The following is a 23,625-nucleotide window of genomic DNA, read 5'->3' as shown; positions in this document are numbered from 1 at the left end:
CAGTGTATCGCTGGTAGGGTAGAGCGGTCACATCTCTCGATGTGGCTGTTCTATACTTGAGATCGCAGTGGGACAATCTGGATTACCTTGGACTATGGCAGACAGGAAGTATATGTTGGTTTATTAGTTTACATTATTCTAGGAGACAAGGACGTCGGAGATTTGCTGTGCGGTGAGTATAATGTCTTTTTATTTCTATATGAATACGTATGTACTATGTATCAATATGTATGTATTATGTTAATAATGAATATGTATGAAATTTAACTTTTTTTAACAGTGAGCCCAGGTGCCGGCAGATGATACAACTCTCCCATCAGCAGCACCTGTGGTCACTGTTATCCGTGACATCAGAGATAGCCTGAAGGGAGCAGTAGTCTCATCTGTCCAGGTGCCAGCAGATGATACTACTCTCCCATCAGTGGAACCTTTTGTCACTGTTATAAGTGACACCAGAGATAGCCCGATGGGAGCAGTAGTCTCATTGGTCCAAGCCTGCTTCACCACTGAGGGTCACAGTCAGCTGTGGAATCACACGAACATCTGCCAGCATGATCCTGCAGCGTTGTGACCGACAATACTGACAGCAGCGGTACTTCACACACAGACACCCGCACACACCTGCAGACACCGAACACACACACAGACATCCACACACACACACACGCAGACAGCCACACACACGCAGACAGCCGCAGACAGACACACATATTCTCAGCTAAATTTCAAACGCAACAATGTTCACAGCAGTGACCCGGGAGTCAGAAATGCTTCAAGAGGTCTTCCCCATGCTGGTCCTGCTGCGGTCGCGCGTACTTGGTAGCCAGGCAGGCAGTCTATTGGGGATATCACAGTGACGATTGCCAAGCAACATGGCCATAACCGGACAAATGAAGGGGGAGAGTATTTACAGGGGATAATAGTTTATGGTTGTATCGGGACATCAGCTGAGGTGTCTGGCCAGGGATGGCCAGCGCTGCAAATTGGGTCCCCAGGGGAGAGATGGTAATGCAGCACAATGGATCACTCTCCTCAGCAAGAGCATGGCCTTAGGGTGATGATGAGAGTTGTAGGGAGCAGTGCAGCAGAAAGCAGCAAGGAGGTGAAAGAATTCAGTCTTTACCTTTACTGATGGTAGATGCAGGTTGTTGAATCTATGGGTTGTGATCACTAGGTCGGGGTCCAACTGGTCTCAACACAGCTGGAGTCCACTCCACTCAGTGGCTAGAATGAGCCTTTCTTTCTATGTCATCTGTTTGAAGATTCAAAAGCTTATGAGGTGATCTGTAATCCATGCTTGTCTATTCTGCAGCAGCTCCATACAGCCTACATTGCGAGTTTGATCAGCTACCATGTGCCCCTAACAGCTACGGGTTAAATCGCGATCCACCCACGGCTGTTAACATGTTAAATGCTGCTGTCAATCTCTTACAGCGTCATTCAACTTGCACAGTCAGATGCACTTCACAAAACTAGCCCATCAGTGCCCTTGTCACATGATTGCGGGGCGCCGATTGGTTGGAATGCTATCCAGGGTTCTGCAAAAGACACCGTGATTGTCATTACAGATCTCCAAAGAATTCTGGCCTGTGGCTGAAACCCTACTGTGTGTAGCAAAAATGATAGGATGGTCAAAGATTGTCTACAAACGAGACAATAAAACAATAACAAAAATTTAAATACCCATATTTGACTGCGTTCAGAAATGGCCAAAATATAAAAACAAATAATCTGATCAGTAATTGGCACAATGAGAAAATAAATCGAAACAACAGAATTACTCTTTTTTATTTGCTGTAATATTGCAATGGAATAACAGGAGATCAAAGATCATATCTACCCTAAATTAATATCAATAAAAATGTCAGCTTGGCATGCCAAAAATAAGCCCTCACCAAGTCTAAAATTTAAAAAATTGGAGACACTACGGATCTTGGAATATGGCGCCATGTTTTTGTTTTTTAAACTTTGGAAAATTTTTTCCCCCACTTAAATAAAACCTATACATGTTGGGTGTCTGTGAACTCGTAATAACCTGGGGAATCATACTGCCGTGTTAGTTTCAGCATTTAATGAACAATTCCTTTAAGATTAAGGCAAAAGTGTTTTGAAATCAGGAAATGAATAGAGAATTTGAGTACTGAAGAGGTGAAATATATTTGAAAAAAGGATTTAAATAATAAATCGCACTGAAGATTATAAAAAAAAACCTCATGAACGACGAACTGCATTCATGATTTAAGAGAAGTTGAGCTTGACAGACATGAGTCTAAAGAGCTAGAAATTTCTCAATACGTAATATACAGATAATCTCATCTGAAATAACCTGTAGTGGAAGATATTTAACCCAGTCATCCTACAAACTTCTATATTTTAGAACCTTTCGTTCCATTATAGTTCATGTCATGTGCCCAGGTTGTTATGATACTTGGATCATTCCTATCTGCTGGAGCGTTAGTGGCAGAATTGTGTAGATTCTTTACCAGATGATCCACTTATGACGTGATTCTTGAACAGCTTTCTTAATATCTTTATTTCTCAGACTGTATATAATAGGATTGACCAAAGGAGTAAACACGGTATACAGCAGGGATAGGATTTTGCTCATGGTGGGTGTTTGTCCTTTTGTTGGGGCAACATAAACACTAAATATAGTCAAGTAGTATATGGAGACCACAGTGAGGTGGGAGCTACAGGTGGAGAAGGTTTTCTGTCTACCGGTACTGGATGGGATCCTTAGAATTGTTAGAACAATATAAGTATAAGACATTATTATGATTGTGGTTGGAATAAAAACAATTGGAAAGCTTAGAAAATAAACCTCTAAATCAATGATGAAGGTGTCAGAACAGGCAAGTTCTAGTAGAGGAACAAGGTCACAAAATAAATGGTTGATGATGTTTGGTCCACAAAAGTTTAGCTTTGATGCTGTTATGGTGTAATCAACATAAGGAAGCATCCAAACAACCAGCAACAGACAATCAATAACAAGCAATTTCCACTTGCCATGATGATAGAGTAACGAAGAGGATTACAAATGGCGACATGTCTATCATAGGACATTACAGTGAGGAGAAAACATTCAAATGCTTCAGAGGTGCAGAAAAAATAGTACTGTGTCATACAATCGATAAATGTAATGGTCCCACCATTGTTAAGTAGGACGTGGAGCATGTTGGGGACAATGTCTGTGGTTAGCAAGATGTCACAAACAGATAACTGTGAGATGAAGAAGTACATTGGAATGTGGAAGTTCTTGCTGATTGACACCAAGGTGATGATCAGGAGGTTCCCACAGATTATCAAGCAATAAACCACAAGGAACAAGCAGAAGAGGAAAGTTCTTAAACCTCAACTTATTTGAAATCCTAAGAGGTAAAACTCTGTAACATTCTATCCATTGGTCAGTTTTTGTGCCACATCCTAAGCTGTTATCTGATTGATCAGATAATGGAAAGAGATGACCAAGTCATATCAATTCAAATTTAACAAAAAAAAAAATAATTTTCTGAATCTAATTATTTTATTATTAACTTTTGTCCAATTCAGCAAAATGTTAACCAGCCACCATTGTGCTAATTTTTACAAAGTCAGAAGAGGGAGTGATGCAAATTCCTGTGCCGTTCATCTGTCCCCTTGCTGCTTCTTACAGTCTAGTCCTTTATGTTACATGTGCAATGTCTTCCTCAATGCTTAAGCATCATCAATAGGTGATGAGTAGACCTCTGACATTACCAGGTGCATCATCCTGGGGTTTCAAGTGATGGACACCACAACATCAAAGTCCTACTTGGCACCAGAAGCCATGGCACCAAGTAACAATTTCAGAAAAGACAAAATGTGGTTTTCTTTCCAAAGAAAACCACTGAGGATGTTGCATACTTGAAGAGAGTCATAATACACCATAGCACAGTTGGTTCAAATGTGTAAAAACAGCTAAAGACGGCATCATGGAAGTTGTAGTTTCAAAGAGGAAGGGTCATGGGACTAAAGAATTGAGATGTGAGGAGTAGATGTGAGTGAATATGCTCAGGAAGCAATTGCCACATTTGGATTTGTGATTGGAAACACAAGCTTAACACAAGTGGGACACAAGCAAATCCAAGTCGGAAAAATTCGGCAAAATTTGGTAAAAGTGCGGGAAAATAATTGTCTTGCCACTAAAGTATTCACTAACCTATATGTGCTATATCTAGATGTCAGGCTGCAATGTTGCAAGATGCAACCATACAGCCTGACATCCAACAGAGACATTGAGCAGCATCTGCTACTGCTGCCCAGTGTCTCACAGTGAACTCACATAACTTGTCTGATGTCCCCGCAAGCGTGAGAAAGTCTACACTCTCACGGTGCCATCAGAAAAGTCCTGGGACTTCACAGCAAATGAACTCACTTCACGTAACTGATGTTAGAATTCCATTAGAAATGTTTCCACGGCGATTGTGCTCATATCAGATTAAGTGAGCTCATTGGCTGTGAACTCCCAGGACCTTTCTGATGGCATGGTGATATTGAGAACTTTTTCACGCTCGCAGTGATGTCAGACAGGTTATAGGAGCACACCGCGAGACACTGGGCAGTGGTAGCAGATGCTGCTCAGTGTCTCTGCTGGATAACAGGCTGTATATTCACATCATGCAATCATGCAGCCTGTCCTCTACATGGAGAAGATCTAGACTTACCTTCCCAGGCTACAAACATCTGGCCCCAGCCGTCGGCTTTCTCTCTTCTGGTTAAGAAATTTACATGGGAGCACACGTCATTATTTTCAGAAAAAAAAATCTTTTAGCAATTAAATACATATTCAGTAAGCTGTGCACGCACTGTACTAATTGTATATGTCACCAACAGCTATATATCTATCTATTCTATGTGTATATACTGTATGTAAGGCATTTATTCTATCCTGTGGGGTCCTGCTGTGATTGATGTACGCGGCAGATGAATTGCCGGCTTGGTATCTATCTATCTATCTATCTATCTATCTATCTATCTATCTATCTATCTATCTATCTATCTGTGTTTTGAAGACTACTCCCTTTGAAAACTATGTGTAAATGACATAGAGAATTGCTCTAAGCAAAAGCTCATGAAAAAATCACACTGCAATTGGATAGCTATCACATTGCATTAGGATGTAAATCGGATGCTAGGTGTTAAAAATCAGATTGTACTCTCAAGAAAAACGCATGACACTTGCATTACACTTGTCTGACTTTACAAGAACAACATTTGACTAATTTTAAAATCGCTAGTGTGGCTTCAGAATTAGGGTATGTGGTCATGTTAGGTATTTGCTTGCAGAAATTTCTGCAAGGTTTCTGCATCTCTTGGCAGTGCTATATGCCACAGTTTTGCATACGTTTTTGCATGAGTTTTTTGCGTGAATTTTCGGACAGAAAAGGAGGCTTTTTTAGCAAAATGAAGATATTTAAAAAATGCTTTGTGATGTAATATCTTGGTTCAACACCTTTTTCATTCTGATGCAGTAGCATTAGGGCAATGGGATTAGGGCTTGGTGTCAGCAGCTGTCATTGACACCAAGCCCTTGATTTAGTAAATAAAGGTGTCAGTCAGACACCATAATTGCTAAACCGATCAGTAAACACATACTTGCACACATGTACAAAAAGCGCACATGCACACTGTAACCAGCCTATGTAGGAACATTAACATAATGAACCTACATAGGCTGTAACCAAACATCAACTGTTAATTTGAACCCAAAAAATTGCATGGGCTCCTACGTAATTTTCATAACCAGCAGAGGGAATGCCAACAGCTGAGAGCTGTTATTAATATTCTGGGAAGGAGTCAATGGCTATAAAGATTCCAAGGCTATAAATATCAGCCCACCGCTGTTTGCTTAGCCTTTACTTTCTAGTTAACAGAGGAACCCCAGAAAAAATTGACATAGGGTTCCCCCATAAAATCTAACTAGCAAAGACTAGGCAGACAGCTGCAGGCTGATATTAATCGCCTGGGAAGGGACCATGGATATTCTGCCACTCCTAGACTAAAAACGTCAGCTCACAGTTGCCCCAGAAAAGGTGCATCTAAGAGATGCAACAAATCAGATGTTTAGTCTTGTTCTTCCCACTTGCCCTGTAGTGGTGAAAAGTCGAGTAATGGTTGGGGGGGTTGATGTTATGTTTTATGTTTGTATTGTCAGGCGATAACAAGTTCACAGGTTAGTAATAAAGTCCATTAACTGAAATAATGACACAGACTACTTTATTGAATCTAAATTAAACCATACTCACCGAACACCTAATCCAATGAAGCCAACGTCCATAATGTCCAACGACAATCTTAGCCAAAGACAACCAACTATGCACCTACACAGGTTGTAATCACTTTTAAACAGCAGACAAAAAGGCAGCAACACTTACCTGCCCAGATCTTGGAACAAATGCACTACAGGGTGCAGCCAGCCCATAAAGCAAGATGTCAGCAACACAGGTGCAAAGTACTGGATAAGCAGTCACTGAAATGAAAAATGAATTTTTGGAGACCTTGAGTCTTCTTCAGGGTGCAGCCAAGCCCAGACACATCTTGCTTTATGGGTTGGCTGCACCCTGTAGTGCATTTGTTTGAAGATCTGGGCAGGTAAGTGTTGCTGCCTTTTGTCTGCTGTTTAAAAATGAATTTTTGGAGACCTTGAGACTTCTTTAGTGGCTTTGCTATTTAGTTTAGTGTAGGGACCCGTAAGTGTGGGGACCTTTGGCACAGGTTAAGGGCTCAAGTATTTTGGCCAAAATATCAGCTAATACCTCAGTAATTTTGTATTTTTTCCACTATATTTTTCGGGGTGCAGCCAAGCCCAGACCCGTCTGGTCTCTCATGAGGGGTGTTCCCATAGCTATGCACTGAGAGTGTGCTGGCCAGCCTGCCTAATCGAAGTAGGGGCGTGACTAATAGGCTGTGAATCAGACACTGGGCGGTACCATTGTGTGAACAGCGCCCTATGCGGGCCCTTATTGTGCAATTGTATTCTGGGCAGTCACCCCCTCCAGGAGCATTTATGTAAAAAAAAACAAGAAAGTACACATATTTGATATCAAATCTCCCAGATTGATGCATTCTATAAAACTGGCCTAGTATTTATCCTTTTCATTGACCGCTGTAAAAGTTAATAAAAAATTAAGCAAAAAATGCTTTTTTATCATACCAACGAAAAAGTGGAATAAACCACAATAAAAAGTCAAATGTAAAGAAAAATGGTGTTACTGAAAATGTCATCTTGCTCCACGAAAAATAAGCTTCCAAACAACTCCATTACCAGAAAAATAAAAATTCTGGAGCGCTCACAAATGCAAAAACAATTCCTTTTTCTTAGAAATTATTTTAATTGTGTAAAAGTGGCATCAGATAACAAAATGATATAAATGTGGTTTTGTTGATATCAAACTGACCTGCAGAAAAAAAGAACTATTCATGAATTGTTGGCTATTGTTCATTCCACCTCCCAAAAACTAGAATATAAAGTGATCACTGTACGTTGTGTGAATAAAAATGATACCAATAAAAACTTTAAACTGTCCTGCAAAAATCAATCCCTCACATGACTTTGTCAATTCAAAAATATAAAGTATAGCTCTCAAATTAAGGCAATGCAAAAAATGTTTATTTTTGTAAAACAAGAGTTTTTTAGTGTGTGACAGCAGAAAAGCAAATAAAAATTGATATAAATCTGGAAGCGCTGGAATCATACTGACGCCAAACATAAAGCAGTATAACCATTTACACCTCTTAAGGAATGGCATAAAAATTAAATTAAACCAATTCTTAATTTGCTGTTGATTTGTTCATTCTGCCTCCCAAATATCACAATAAGGCTCAAAGCCCATTTATTATGTGCTCTGCACTGAGTGCTTAATAGCAACCAAATGGCTTTGTAGGAAATGATCGCTCCACATCTACTATTCAAATTTTGCATCTAAAATAAAAAGCAGCTGAATTACCTCTGGTGTGGTATTGAAGCAGGTGAGTGACCAGCAAAAGTGAGTAGACTGAGCTTGGTGCGAAGTCTGAATCATTCTCTTGGAAACACTTTTGCATTGCCTAGCCTGCACTAAGAAAAAACTGAGTATATTTTATTGTTTTCATATACAAAGGATTAGCAACCTCGAATGGTAAAATTCAGTGTCTATACAGGACATCTAGTTTCCAGTAATGAACCTCAAACACGGGCTTTTACTGTACGTTTGGTTTCCTGTTCGGATTTGCCAGTCTAATAAAGCTTGTTGAAAGCCTGCAGAACAGCCAATCAACAAGCTTTTAGACTATGGGCAATTACAGAGACATCACCACCATGCGATTGTCCAATGCACCAAGTGACCCAGCCTGTATAAGTGACCCAGCCAGATCATGAGTGCTGCCACCATTCTGCTCTAATTAGTGAAGGGATTGGATGCACCTGTAGTGAGGGACAGATCCTGACTGTGAACTCTGCCAAAAAGCCGATGTGTGTACATTGCAACCCATATCTGTGGGAGCACTGTGCCAAAAGCTGCTGTGTATACTCTACAACCCATTTCTGTGGGAGTACTTTGACAAAAAGCCATTATGTGTACTCTGCAACCAATATCTGTGGATGTACTGTGCCTTTAAGCCACTGTGTACCCTTTGCATGTGGGATTGCTATGCAGTTAAGCCTTTGTGTGTGCTTTGAAAATCATATCTGGGGAAGTACTGTGCCAAATAGCAAATGTATGTACTTTACACACCCTGTGTTAGGCGTCGGGGTCCTGCCACTGCACAGAAGCAAACCAGAGCCTTGCACCCAGCGGTCTCCCATTCTTCTTCGACCGCAGTGGAGCCTGCTCAGCAGATTCATCGGTCCCGGCGCTCTGCTCAGGCCGACTCTGTGGGTTTGCTTGCTGCTTGAATGAATTCAGAATCAGCAGCAGCACCTCTCCCTATTGTAAGATCGGCAGAAGTAAGATGGCGGTCGGCGTTCACAGCCTTTTATACCCACTGTGACGCCACACAAAGCCAGCCAATCACTTCAATGCCCTTCTCTAAGATGGTGCTGGCCGCTGCCTATGTCATCGCGTTGCCCACAGTGTGCGTCCTCCATCATTGGATGAGAAAAGGCGCTGGAAGCATCATTTGAAACGCGACTTTGGCGCGCTGATCGGCGACCTCATGGCCGACATCACGCTAGGGTCGGGTTTCGATCAGCGAAACCCGACTTTGGAGAAAGTCGGCGATTTTTGAATCTGACTGACCTGTTTCGCTCAACTCTAAACACAAGTGATGAAAAGATAGTGTTAGGTCTAGGAGTGCTGCCAAACTGCAAGAAACAGGTTAGGGGAGTTATAGCTCCTTGCAGGATTATGTGCTCTACTGTTAACTTGTGACCATATGGGCACGATATATATATATATATATATATATATATATTATGTTGGTGATTGAAGAAGAGGATCACCAAATAAAAGTATTGAAGTCAAAAATGTCAAAACTAACATTTGTATGTTGTACCTCTAAAAAGGTAGCCCTCTCCAACAAGACACTAAAAATGTAGCCATATCCATTCCACACCATGATAGCTGCCCAACTCATATACATAGGGATTAAAATGTGGGCTGCCAATGTTACAAGAGGGTCACCTCACATAAACAACATATTACCTTTGTCTTATTCATTTCCTTTAGAGATCTTAATCAATGCTAAAACACTAGATGGTCGAGCACTAAAATGTTCAGGTACTTGTTACTTGGGTTGAGCAAATGGGAATACTCGGGTACTCGAACAGAACAAAGAGCCCAATGTAAGTCTATGGGTGACCGAGCATTTTTACCGCGATCCCCCCGGGGGTCCTCTAAAGATCTAAAAACATCTGAAAATGATGGAAACACTGCTCCAATGACACAGGGACTTAATGGGGATCGCCCCTGGAAGCATTCCTGACTCCTAGTTCACAGCTTATATAATGTTGTCAGAGTTTCATGCCATTTTTCTCGATGCACCAAAAAACATACAAAAACGAAACCAAAACTGATTTTGCTGGGAAATATGTTAAGTTACATCCTTTCCAGGTTAATGACTTGTATATAAGGCAAAATAAATAACCCCAGATCAAAATGCTCCTCCCCCACTTGGGCTTTGGTCAGTCGCAGCGTTTTTGAAGCGTTTTTCAACTTTAACATTGCTTGCAACAAAAACAAATGCATTCACTGTGAAATGTCACTGTAACATTTACCAACCCTAGCTGGCCATGTGGTGTGTGACGCATAAGGAGACACATCTTGATTCAATTATGAAGGAGGGACTCTTAAAGTCACAGAGCCTATTTTTACAGAGACATCAGGCAGCATTAATCTGCTTAAAGGGCCATTATTAAACAGTGGGTCTCCTAAACTGTTATAGCCTATGCAGTGAGTGGATGGGCTGCCAAGAACTACAACGCACCCCAATACCCCTTTCACGAGATGGCCAGGAGGGCTTCCATAAAAAATGTTGCATTGAATGCAAGGCCTGCCCTGCTACCAAGTTAAATGCACCCCAATAAGCCTTTGACCCCACATACTGGATGGGCACAGGAAAATCCACTTCACATTATTCATTTTGGAATCCCATTCTGTTTTCTTATGCATTGACTGCAAGGTCTGCCCTGCTGCCAAGTCAATCCCCTTTGGAGGAGGGCCTCTTAACAAAAATGTCCCATTAAAAAGGAGCATGTCTCCTTGACTTGGAATGCCCATACACTAAGTGTGTTGGCTGGAAAACATGTTCCCCTGTAGGGTACATCTCAACCTTTTCCATAACAAGTATTTAACGCCCAGCAAAAGCACTCACCCTTGTTAGGATTTTGACAATGGCTATAGCAGCATGGAACACGTTAACGCTGGTAATCTAGTGGCGGCAGATGAGATGTGGAGGAAGGCCTGATTAAAAACTATGTCCAATTGAAAGAAGATGGTCTCCTAGACTTGTAATGCCCTTACACACAGTGGATGGGCTAACAAACATTTCCTCATGGGGAGTACATTTAAAAAAAAATATATACTATGGGCATCATAGACACCCTTGCCAAAAATTGGACTGCCTTTAGCAGCACAGAACATGATAACCCTGGTCATCTAGTGGCGGAGAAGGAGGAGACATTGAAGAAGGCCTCAGTTAAAACTAGGTCAAATGTAAAGGAGCAGGTCTCCTAGACTTGTAATGCCCGTTCATGCAGTGCATGGGCTGACAAACATTATGGGAAGGAGCCAGGGCTTTATGTTCCACAGACAAATCCTGCATCATTTGAGTCAAATTTGAAATATCATCCGCAAGGGTACGAAGCGGATCCATAGGAAAAGGGAAAAAGGAAAAAAACTGTCTAGGGTCGATTATAATGTCCCACTGCAGCACTACAGGTAAATACCAAGTAACACAAACTCTACTAGATGGCAGCAGAGTGGAGAGTGAGCTGAAGTCCTGCTCAGAGCAGGCCAGGAGAACTGCAGCGAGGCTACCACCAGGTGGCAGTAGAATAGACAGCAAGCAGGGTGGATACCAGAGAGTAGCGTAGTACAAAGTGGAATTCCAAACTCAGAATAAGATTAGCACAAACAGGTCAGTGCCTGTCAGAAGAAGAGGTATCAGAAGGAAGACACAGAATCAGGTCAGAGCCAAAGCAGAGTCAAGTACCAGTAAATCCAAAAACAAGGAAACACAGAGATGGGATGGACAGAAGAGGAGAACACAGACACGGGCAAAGTCAGCTAAACACAGCAAGACAGACCAGGGGTTCTCCAGATCCAGCTACACATGCCATAGGCAGGAAATATAACTGACACTGCCTGCAGGATGCAGAACAGAGATATAGCAAACCTGAAACAGGAACGAGTCAGAGAAAGTTACCCCCTGACATGACCAGACCGGGAAAGGAGAGACGAGACCAAAACCCGGTCTGGATCGTGACACTATTCAAATTAACTCACAATAAATTTTTGAATTGAGGAATAAAGGTAGAAAACGAATCTACTCCCTAAAATTCTTACAAACATTTCACAACTGTCCATTTAACCCTTAAACAATTTTTTATTTCTCTTGTAGGCTGTACAATTTTTAAACTGATTTCACTTTAGATATTTTGCTAAACAAATGGGGCTCATGAGACAGCGTAACAATTCTCCTAAGACATGTATTACCTGGCACCTCACAATATAAATATCAGTACACCGGGCTCCACTATGGCTCTCATTCATGCGTCCGATGGCCATTCCTAATGACCGTAAAGTTGTCTGCTGCCTTAGAAATTTCTTCAGAAAAGGATAAAGATTCCTAAACAGTTATTCAGACATTTCAACATGAATATAAAAAATTATGTAAGTATCATTATTAGTGCTCTATATGATAATACACAATGTATTATGGCTCAGATTCTTCTCACATTGTGGGATGTGTACTGTAAATATTCCAGATACATGTATTATCATTCATTGCCTTGTAAAAATTCTAAGCTGAATTGGAAAGGTCATTTATTCAGAATTATTAAACTTCCCTAAATCAGGGCCATTTTTTCTTGTTCATGATCAGACACATTTTCGGATTCTTTCACACATACGGTTTCTCGTTCAGAAATTCCAATAGTTTCTGCTTCTTTTTTTATATTGTATGCGCTGCCTAACATTTACATTCATTTTTTTTTTTCAATAAGAGGGAAAAATATAAGAAAAAAAAGATAATGCTTCTTTGTATTTCACTTTTCGTTCAGTGCACAGAACACTAGAACAGATTTTTAATTGTCTTCCTCTTTCCATAACAATCACTTTTATATATTGGACACAATTTTTAATAAGGTTTTGATAGGGCAAAAAACAGTGATTTGTATGGTCAGCAGATTATTTTTTACAGCCTTTTTGCTTTTTTGTCAATTACTTCAACTCTATGATGTTTGGTGATATTTCAACAAACATATACATACTATATATATGTGCAAATAAATGAATACAACCGCCACTGTAAGCAGTAAGACTGAATATATTAAATTTGCACTAAAATACAAAGGTACCGTACTTAGCATACAAATTGGCCAATTCATGAGAGACAACCAGCCGCGACAAGGTGACCGTTCATCGATGTGACCCTAAACCTAATATTTATCGAACACTCCTCTCTTGAATATATAGAGAGGCTGAGGCTGATACATTAGTCACATTTACAGGGCAAATTCAGCCTCTTGTTGGCTGCATTTCTAAGTATGGATATGGATGAGCAGACCTGTGGATGTTGGGACTTTACCAGTTTTGACCAAACTTTTATCCAAAGTTCGGTTTCAGTACAAAAACTGTACCCTTTCCCCTTCGAAGCCAATGGTGACCCAAACTTTTGATGCTGCAAAATAGTCAAAGTAAGAGCCAGGGAGCTGCCAAAGGAAGCATAGTACCCCCCCCCCCACAGAGTTTCTCTCCTTCCCGAACTCTGAATAGTTAGCAGTTTTCTGGGGCAAGGCCATGTTTAGGGTACAAACTCTGAACTTTACAGACTCTCTAAATTTCTACTTCTAAGCCGATCCTTGTTTTCTAGGACCCAGCAGCTCCTGCTTCCTCCAAGCTCCTGCTGATAACATGATGGAGAAGAGGAATAAGTGATGTTAACCCTTCCTAATCTGTACACACGGTGTTCATTTAGCTCTATGAACACAGAGATCAGGAGCGCAGCGATGATAATAATGAACCATCTCTGCCTTCTCTATGGGAAGTCTGGCAGTGTTTGACTGCTTGCTTCCTGCATCAATAGCTACAAAATTTCATGCAGCTGCTTTCTCTACAAACACATTTTAGAACATCCTTGCAAGACAACATGCAGCCCACCCAGATATTTACGGTCTATGGGTGTCTATGGGTGTGCTGGAAGTAGTTAATTTTATTGGTTAATTTACACTGTTATCTATTTTTCTTGATAATTTTGGATATACAAAAAATTATGTCATTTCCTCTTTCAACTCATTTTTATTAAAGGGAATTCCTCAGAGGTTTGTTTTATATCAAATGCTATTATTATGTAACATTATATATTCTGGAAGCCTCCTCTAATATATTTACCTGACTCATATATATATATATATATATATATACAGTGGGGCAAAAAAGTATTTAGTCAGTCAGCAATAGTGCAAGTTCCACCACTTAAAAAGATGAGAGGCGTCTGTAATTTACATCATAGGTAGACCTCAACTATGGGAGACAAACTGAGAAAAAAAAATCCAGAAAATCACATTGTCTGTTTTTTTTTTCATTTTATTTGCATATTATGGTGGAAAATAAGTATTTGGTCAGAAACAAAATTTCATCTCAATACTTTGTGATATATCCTTTGTTGGCAATGACAGAGGTCAAAAGTTTTCTGTAAGTCTTCACAAGGTTGCCACACACTGTTGTTGGTATGTTGGCCATTCCTCCATGCAGATCTCCTCTAGAGCAGTGATGTTTTTGGCTTTTCGCTTGGCAACACGGACTTTCAACTCCCTCCAAAGGTTTTCTATAGGGTTGAGATCTGGAGACTGGCTAGGCCACTCCAGGACCTTGAAATGCTTCTTACGAAGCCACTCCTTCGTTGCCCTGGCGGTGTGCTTTGGATCATTGTCATGTTGAAAGACCCAGCCACGTTTCATCTTCAATGCCCTTGCTGATGGAAGGAGGTTTGCACTCAAAATCTCACGATACATGGCCCCATTCATTCTTTCATGTACCCGGATCAGTCGTCCTGGCCCCTTTGTAGAGAAACAGCCCCAAAGCATGATGTTTCCACCACCATGCTTTACAGTAGGTATGTTGTTTGATGGATGCAACTCAGTATTCTTTTTCCTCCAAACACGACAAGTTGTGTTTCTACCAAACAGTTCCAGTTTGGTTTCATCAGACCATAGGACATTCTCCCAAAACTCCTCTGGATCATCCAAATGCTCTCTAGCAAACTTCAGACGGGCCCGGACATGTACAGGCTTAAGCAGTGGGACACGTCTGGCACTGCAGGATCTGAGTCCATGGTGGCGTAGTGTGTTACTTATGGTAGGCCTTGTTACATTGGTCCCAGCTCTCTGCAGTTCATTCACTAGGTCCCCCCGCGTGGTTCTGGGATTTTTGCTCACCGTTCTTGTGATCATTCTGACCCCACGGGGTGGGATTTTGCGTGGAGCACCAGATCGAGGGAGATTATCAGTGGTCTTGTATGTCTTCCATTTTCTAATTATTGCTCCCACAGTTGATTTCTTCACTCCAAGCTGGTTGGCTATTGCAGATTCAGTCTTCCCAGCCTGGTGCAGGGCTACAATTTTGTTTCTGGTGTCCTTTGACAGCTCTTTGGTCTTCACCATAGTGGAGTTTGGAGTCAGACTGTTTGAGGGTGTGCACAGGTGTCTTTTTATACTGATAACAAGTTTAAACAGGTGCCATTACTACAGGTAATGAGTGGAGGAAAGAGGAGACTCTTAAAGAAGAAGTTACAGGTCTGTGAGAGCCAGAAATCTTGATTGCTTGTTTCTGACCAAATACTTATTTTCCACCATAATATGCAAATAAAATGAAAAAAAAACAGACAATGTGATTTTCTGGATTTTTTTTTCTCAGTTTGTCTCCCATAGTTGAGGTCTACCTATGATGTAAATTACAGACGCCTCTCATCTTTTTAAGTGGTGGAACTTGCACTATTGCTGACTGACTAAATACTTTTTTGCCCCACTGTATATATATATCATACTGACTATTTGCTCTACACACAGGAGAACAATCTGACTGCTGTCACTGAGTTTTTCATTTTAGGATTTCAAGTCAGACAATATGTAAGAATTTTTCTATTTTGTCTATTTCTCATGATTTACTGTGGGACAATATGTGGGAATCTCCTGATCATCGCCCTGGTGTCCACCAGCAAGAACCTCCACACTCCAATGTACTTCTTCATCTCACAACTGTCCATCAGTGACATCTTGGTGATCTCAGATATTGTCCCCTACATGCTCCACATTATTCTGCAAAATGGGGGAACCATTACTTTCATTGACTGCATCACTCAGTTTTATTTTCTTTGTGTCTCTGAAGCATTTGAGTGTCTTCTCCTCGCTGTGATGTCATATGACCGATATGTGGCCATCTGTAATCCTCTCCGATACTCATCTATCATGACCAGTGCACATTGCGTGACGTTGTCTGTTACTTGTTGGTTGATTGAATTTTCTATTTTTTTAATTTACATCATACAAACAGCAAAATTGAATTTTTGTGGTCCAAACATTATGGACTATCTATATTGTGACATTGTCCCCTTACTAGAACTTTCCTGTTCTGACACCTATAATTTTCACCTGGGGATTTATTTAATTGGTATTCCTAATATTCTCATTCCTACAACAATTATTATTTTGTCTTATACCTACATAGTTTTAGCAATCTTAAGGATCTCTTCCAGTACCGGTAGACAGAAAGCCTTCTCCACCTGTAGCTCCCACCTCACTGTGGTCTCCATATTCTACGGGACCATGTTCATTGTTTATGTCATTCCAACGAGAAGAGAAACAGTCACGATGAATAAAATTCTATCCTTACTATTTACTGTATTTACTCCTTTGGTCAACCCCATTATATACAGTCTGAGGAATAAAGATATCAGAAAAGCCGTACAAGGAACATTCAACAAGTGTGTTGTCTGGAAGGGGAAAAATTCAGGTCCTTTCACAGATGTTTCATAATTAAACAATGTAACCAGTAGGTCGATACTGTACGTGTAACCTCCTAAGGCCGGGGTCAGACTTGCGAGAAACTGGAACGAGTCTCGCACGTCAATACCCGGCACTGCCACCAGCACTCGGATCGGAGCGTTTAGCTGCATGTATTCCTATGCAGCTTAATGCTCCGATCCGAGTGACCAGCGGCAGTGCCGGGTATTGACGTCAGAGACTCGTCCGACTTTCTTGCAAGTCTGACCCCGGCCTAAGAATGTGTCTACTTTTGGACTCGAACAATCCTACTCTTAAAATCTGATGTTTCTCTTGATCCGGTAATAACTTTTTGGCTGTTTCTACTTGTCTATATGATTCTGTTTTTTTGCCTTTATACATTACTTTTGCAATAAAATCAGGTCGACATTATGTAATCTTAAATTTAGTCTGAAATATACAAAAAATGTCAACTTTAAAAATAGGTTTTATTCTGCCCTTTAATCAGATCACATCCCCCAAAAAATAAATAACAATTATCCCATAATTACTTTATGCTGCCATCCATTTTAATATTCTCTTTTTGGGGTGAAATGGGGTATATCTGAAGGCTCATTAGTTTGGTAGTAGGTTTTTTTGACTTTTCAAGGAATATAATTTTTTTTTTACAAGGCAATGCCGTTTGCAAAAGTTTTTATGGGCATGTGTTATTAGAAAATCACAAATTACTCCAGTTTAAAATGTGCACCCCACAAAATATTGACAACATTATTTGCAACATTGCTTATGCTTTGTGTGTTGCAAAGGAATTAAATCCAAGGGAATGTAAAATGTTTTTTTTTTAAAATGTACTGCCATGCCCCTATTTCTTACACACCTGGAATCAATAAATAATAGCAATTAATTATTACCCACAATATACAGTTTTGATATATTTATACCACATGTTGCCCCACTAATCTTCTTGATTGATAGTGGTCTTAAAAATTAAGGAGCATCCTGTTGATTTTGCAGACGTCTTTCTCAGTCACGATTTCAATTTGCAGAAACCTTAAAGGAAATCTGTCAATTATTATTATTATTTATTGTTATAGCGCCATTTATTCCATGGCGCTTTACATGTATGGAGGAGTATACATAAAAACAAGTACAATAATCTTAAACAATACAAGTCATAACTGGTACAGGAGGAGAGAGGACCCTGCCCGTGAGGGCTCACAATCTACAAGGGATGGGTGATAATACAGTAGGCGAGGGTAGAGCTGGTCGTGCAGCGGTTTGGTGGATCGGTGGTTACTGCAGGTTGTAGGCTTGTCGGAAGAGGTGGGTCTTCAGGCTCTTTTTGAAGGTTTCGATGGTAGGTGAGAGTCTGATATGTTGTGGTAGAGAGTTCCAGAGTAGGGGTGATGCGCGAGAGAAATCTTGTATGCGATTGTGGGAAGAGGAGATAAGAGGGGAGTAGAGAAGGAGATCTTGTGAGGATCGGAGGTTGCGTGCGGGAAAGTACCGGGAGACGAGGTCACAGATGTATGGAGGAGACAGGTTGTGGATGGCTTTGTATGTCATGGTTAGGGTTTTGTAATGGAGTCTCTGGGCAATTGGGAGCCAGTGAAGGGATTGACAGAGGGGAGAAGCTGGGGAATAGCGGGGGGACAGGTGGATTAGTCGGGCAGCAGAGTTTAGAATAGATTGGAGGGGTGCGAGAGTGTTTGAGGGGAGGCCACAGAGCAGGAGGTTGCAGTAGTCAAGGCGAGAGATGATGAGGGCATGGACTAGGGTTTTTGCAGATTCTTGGGTGAGGAATGAACGGATTCGTGAAATATTTTTGAGTTGAAGTCGGCAGGAAGTGGAAAGGGCTTGGATATGTGGTTTGAAGGAGAGATCAGCGTCAAGGATTACTCCGAGGCAGCGAGCTTGTGGGACTGGGGAGAGTGGGCAGTCATTTACTGTAATTGATAGGTTCGTAGGGGGGGTCACGTGAGATGGGGGAAAGATGATGAATTCTGTTTTGTCCATGTTGAGTTTCAGAAATCTAGCGGAGAAGGGATCAACCCTACGAAGACATAAATATGGACATGAAGATTGATTAAAGTTATAATAAGATAGCTGCAATCTGATGTCTTTTTCCAGAAAAATCCATGTTAATTTATGTAAATAATCTGTTGACATCTATGGGCTGGGCATAGATCTCCCTGAGAATCTACCTCCAGAACTTATTTCAAATGAAGGGGGATGTTGCCATGGTGAACCATGTAATGACTGACATTTTTCTCTCATAATCACACAGCTCTACAGTGAGATCAGTGGTAACACAGTACAACAGAAGTGTTAGGCACAGGATTCTTCCTCTGCACAAGAAGAATCTCAAGCCATGCCTTCCCCTGTGGTCTCCCATCTAGTCTCGGCTGCAGCAGATCTTGCTCAGCAGAGACATCGGTCTCAGTGTATTGCTCTGACCCGTGCTGTGTGATTGATTGCTGCTGCCTCTCTAGGTTCTGCTATAGCAGTCAACAGCAAACAGCAGCGAGGAGTCGTTCCTGAGACTAATGAAAAGTAGTCAGAACTCCAGTATTTATCGTGGTGCACGTGGAGGGAATGATTCATCCAAGAAAAGAGGAAATCCTGGCACTCACTTGTGTTGATTTAATTTACTTTATTCCACATCACAGCAAAACGTTTCAGCTCATCCAGAGCCTTTGTCAATTGAGCTGAAACGTTTTGCTGTGATGTGTAATAAAGCAAATTAAATCAACATATGCGAGTGCTGGGATTACCTCTTTTCTTGGATGTTCCTGAGACTAAGTCTGGGTTTCGCCCTACTGAGCATGCTCGTGAGGTGGCAACCTCTCATTGATGGTTGGCAGTCAGCTGCTGAAGTCCTCAAGCGAGCCTGATTGGTCTACTAGCAAGGTCCTGACAGATTAGGATCTATTAAGGGATCTCACAGCTGCATGGCCGTGCGCTAGTATAGACCATGTGGTGTGTGTTGTATGCACGTATGCTTGTCTCTGGTGACTGACTCATTATTGATCCCCTACCCGTGGTATGTATGAGTTTCTCAGCCCTGCCCAGCCTAGCGTCAGTATCAAGTAGTGGCGTTGCTTGTGCGACATCGTGCGACATCGTGCGCGTTGTGGGTCCGGTCAGACTCGAGTCCCCGCATTCTAGGGGCTGAGCCTAAAGACCTCACTCATGCCAGATCTGTTGAGCCTTGTGATGTTTAACAGGGAACAGCCTTTTATTACATTGTTGATGCAGCTCTGTGGAGCAACAGAGTTTGCCGCTGTCCACACCGGGTGACACTCGTGTTTTTGGTGTTCAACCGCCATCTTGTTCCATGATTGCTTAGTAGCAGGTCTCATCTCTGTACGGGGGACCCTGGGTTGTGAACGCATGTTATTATATTTCATTTGGTGCATTCCGCAAACCCTATCATTATACTAGCGCCAGGTTCTGGCTATCAATAGCGGACGAGCCGCAGCTTCTGCAGCTGGAAAACAGGTTGTCCACTTTAGAGCATACAGCTTCAACTGTGGATTCGTCTGTGGCAGCGACGCAGGTGGCCAGATAATCCACTACCAGGGTTCTTTCTGTGACCCCTGTTACATTTTTATCACATCTCCCACTCCCGGAGAAGTCCTCTGGGGATAGTCTCGCTACCCAAATAGTATTGGCAATAAGCAGATGTGTTCTTCAAGAAGGCAGCAGAGACGCTGCCGCCTCATAGCCCCTATAACTGTCCTATAGACCTCTTGCCTGGTACAGAACCTCCCTGGGGACATGTCTACCCCATTTCTCTCCCAGAGACGCAGGCTATGTCCCAGTATATCAAAGAGAATTTGGCGAGGGGGTTTATTAGGAAGTCACTGTCTCCTGCAGGACCAGGGTTCTTCTTCGCTCAGAAGAATAGTGGGGAGTTACTTCCGTGTATATACTACTGGGGTCTCAATGCTATCACTGTAAAAAATAAATATCCTTTACCCGTCATCATGGAGCTTTTTGATAGGCTTCGAGGAGCAAGGATATATACTAAGCTGGATCTGCGGGGTGCTTGTAATCTGATACGCATTCACGAAAGTGACGAATGGAAGACTGCGTCTAATACAAGCGACGGTCCCTATGAATATCTGGTGATGCCGTTCGGCCTTTCTAACGCCCCGGCTATCTTCAAAGTCTTCAAAAAGACTTTGCTAATGACATCTTTCAGGAAATGTTGTCCACCTCAGTTGTTGTATATCTGGACAATATCCTCATCTATTCGCCAGGTATAGATACCCACAGAAAAGATGTTTGCAAAGCTTTCGACCTTTTGCGTGCCAACTACCTTTATGCTAAGTTAGAGAAGTGCGTGTTTGAGCAGGAGTCCTTGCCTTTCCTGGGGTATATTTTCTCAGCCAAAGGCTTGGCTATGGATCCAGCCAAACTGGAGTCTGTGGTGAGCTGACAAGAACCTCATTCCCTTAAAGCGGCTCAGCGCTTCATGGGGTTCATCAACTATTATCACCAGTTCATTCCCCACTTCTCTACCTTAATAATAATAATAATACATTTTATTTTTATAGCGCCGACATATTCCGCAGCACTTTACATTTTAGAGGGGATTTGTACAGACAATAGACATTACAGCATAACAATAATCACATACAGTAGATTATAACAAATACCAAGAGGAATGAGGGCCCTGCTCGCAAGCTTATAGTCTATGAGGAAAGAGGTAGACACGAAAGGTGGGTGGTAACAGTTGCCCTGATTGTATGGACCAGCCATAATGTTAAGTGTGCAAAAGTACAAACACAGAGGGCTAATGGATGCATAAAGCATGTGGGGACATGATGTGGGAAATCTGGTTATGGTAAAACTTTTGGCTGTGCCACACAGGGATAGATTAGGTTAATGTGTTGAGGCGATAGGCCAGTCTGAATAAATGCGTTTTCAGGGCACACTTAAAATTGTGGGGATTGGGGACTAATCGTATTGACCTGGGAAGTGCATTCCAAAGAATTGGTGCGGCACGTGAAAAGTCTTGGAGACGGGAGTGGGAGGTTCTGACTATTGAGGATGCTAACCTCAGGTCATCAGCAGAACGGAGGGTGTAGGGTGGTATACTGAAACAAGGGAGGAGATGTAAGGTGGTGCTGAGCTATGGAGGGCTTTGTGGGTGAGGGTAATAAGTTTATACTGAATTCTGGAGTGGATGGGTAGCCAGTGTAATGACTGGCACAAGGTAGAGGCATCAGTGTAATGATTGGTGAGGAATATGATCCTGGCTGCAGCATTCAAGACAGATTGGAGAGGGGAGAGTTTGGTAAGAGGGAGACCGATTAGAAGAGAGTTACAATAGTCGAGACGAGAATGAATAAGAGAAACAGTAAGAGTTTTTGCAGAGTCCAAAGTAAGAAAAGGTCGAATTCTAGAAATGTTTTTGAGGTGCAGATGACAAGAGCGAGCCAGTGATCGAATGTGGGGGGCAAAGGAAAGCTCAGAATCAAGTATGACCCCAAGACAGCGGGCATGTTGCTGGGGAGTAATAGTGGAACCACACACAGAAATAGCAATGTCGGGTATAGGTACATTAGTAGAGGGAGGAAACACCAGGAGTTCAGTCTTTGACAGGTTCAGTTTCAGATATAGTGAGGACATGATATTAGACACAGCGTTTAGACAATCGCCGGTGTTTTCTAGAAAGGCTGGCGTGATGTCAGGAGAAGAAGCGTATAATTGGGTGTCATCAGCATAGAGATGGTACTGGAAACCAAATCTACTGATTGTTTGACCAATAGGGGCAGTGTACAAGAAGAAGAGGAGGGGGCCTAGAACCGATCCTTGAGGGACCCCAACAGTAAGGGGAAGGTGAGAGGAGGAGGAACCGGCAAAAGGTACAGTAAAGGAGCGGTCGGAGAGATAGGAGGAGAACCATGAGAGAACGGTGTCCTTGAGGCCAATGGAATGGAGCATAGTGAGGAGGAGCTGATGATCCACAGTGTCGAATGCTGCAGAGAGATCCAAGAGAATTAGCATGGAGTAATGACCATTTGATTTAGCTGTTAGCAGATCATTAGAGACTTTAGTGAGGGCAGTTTCAGTGGAGTGTAAAGAGCGGAAACCGGATTGGAGAGGGTCGAGAACAGAGTTTTCTGAGAGATAGCGGATAAGACGGGAGTGGACCAGGCGTTCCAGGAGTTTAGAGATGAAGGGAAGATTAGAGACAGGTCTATAGTTAGCGGCACAGTTTTGGTCGAGGGATGGTTTTTTAAGTAGTGGATGTATGATGGCATGCTTAAATGAGGAGGGAAAAATACCAGAAGAGAGAGAGAGGTTAAATATTTTGGTTAGGTGAGGGTCACAGCAGGGGAAAGGGACTGGAGGAGATGTGACGGAAATTGGTCACTGGTGCAAGTGGTTGGGCGAGAAGATGCAAGGAGCCTGCTTACTTCTTCTTCTGTGACTGGTTCAAAATCAGAGAGTGAGCTAGATGCAGTGGGGGAGGGAAGACAGTGCATGGTATGAGCTGATTGGGAGATAATTTCCTGTCGAATCTGGTCAATTTTTTTCTTTGAAGTAATTGGCCAGATCGTCAGCTCGGAGCTCCGTGGTTGGGGCCTGTACTCTTGGCTTGAGTAGAGAATGAAAAGTGTCAAAGAGACGTTTCGGGTTATTGGACAGTGAGGTGATGAGGGTGTTGAAATAGGTTTGTTTGGAGAGCTGAAGGGCAGTGTTGTATGTTCTAAGCATAAACTTAAAATGGATGAAATCTTCGTGTAGATTGGATTTTCTCCACAGACGTTCGGCGCACCTGGAGCACCGCTGCAGGAAGCTACCTTGGTAGCTCCTTTGCTTGCTCTTACCAAAAAATGAGCCAATCCCAAGTTATGATCAGAAGACTAAGGCTTTCATGTCTGTGAAGTCACACTTCGCCAGGGCTCCTGTGTTACATCGCCCCAATGTAGATAAACCATTCATTCTGGAGGTGG

The 23,625-nt window shown here is 42.0% G+C and overlaps 2 protein-coding genes and 1 pseudogene across 2 annotated transcripts in view; 2 read left to right on the top strand and 1 right to left on the bottom strand.

The window, feature by feature from the left end:
• Positions 1 to 2,479: 2,479 nt before the first annotated feature.
• LOC141050130 (olfactory receptor 11L1-like) lies at positions 2,480 to 6,295 on the bottom strand (annotated as a pseudogene).
• Positions 6,296 to 15,718: 9,423 nt separating this feature from the next.
• LOC141050129 (olfactory receptor 5G9-like) lies at positions 15,719 to 16,687 on the top strand (the record flags this gene model as incomplete). The annotated part of the gene is made up of 1 exon (XM_073546961.1): positions 15,719 to 16,687. A coding segment is annotated over one exon (969 nt), but the record flags the coding sequence as incomplete, so codon positions are not given.
• A 3,956-nt stretch (positions 16,688 to 20,643) lies between these two features.
• The window catches only part of LOC141050128 (olfactory receptor 10A7-like), a 28,580-nt gene continuing 25,598 nt past the window's right edge, over positions 20,644 to 23,625 (top strand). The window contains exons 1-2 of the mRNA XM_073546960.1: positions 20,644 to 20,731; positions 20,920 to 21,089. Of these exons, the coding sequence (XP_073403061.1) occupies positions 20,644 to 20,731; positions 20,920 to 21,089 (258 nt within the window). The remainder of the gene's footprint in view (positions 20,732 to 20,919; positions 21,090 to 23,625) is intronic.

This window comes from Dendrobates tinctorius, unplaced genomic scaffold (assembly GCF_039654945.1).
Source record: "Dendrobates tinctorius isolate UK_male_01 unplaced genomic scaffold, ASM3965494v1 ptg000151l, whole genome shotgun sequence".
Lineage (NCBI taxonomy): Eukaryota > Metazoa > Chordata > Amphibia > Anura > Dendrobatidae > Dendrobates > Dendrobates tinctorius.
This window is presented reverse-complemented; position numbering and strand designations above follow the sequence as displayed.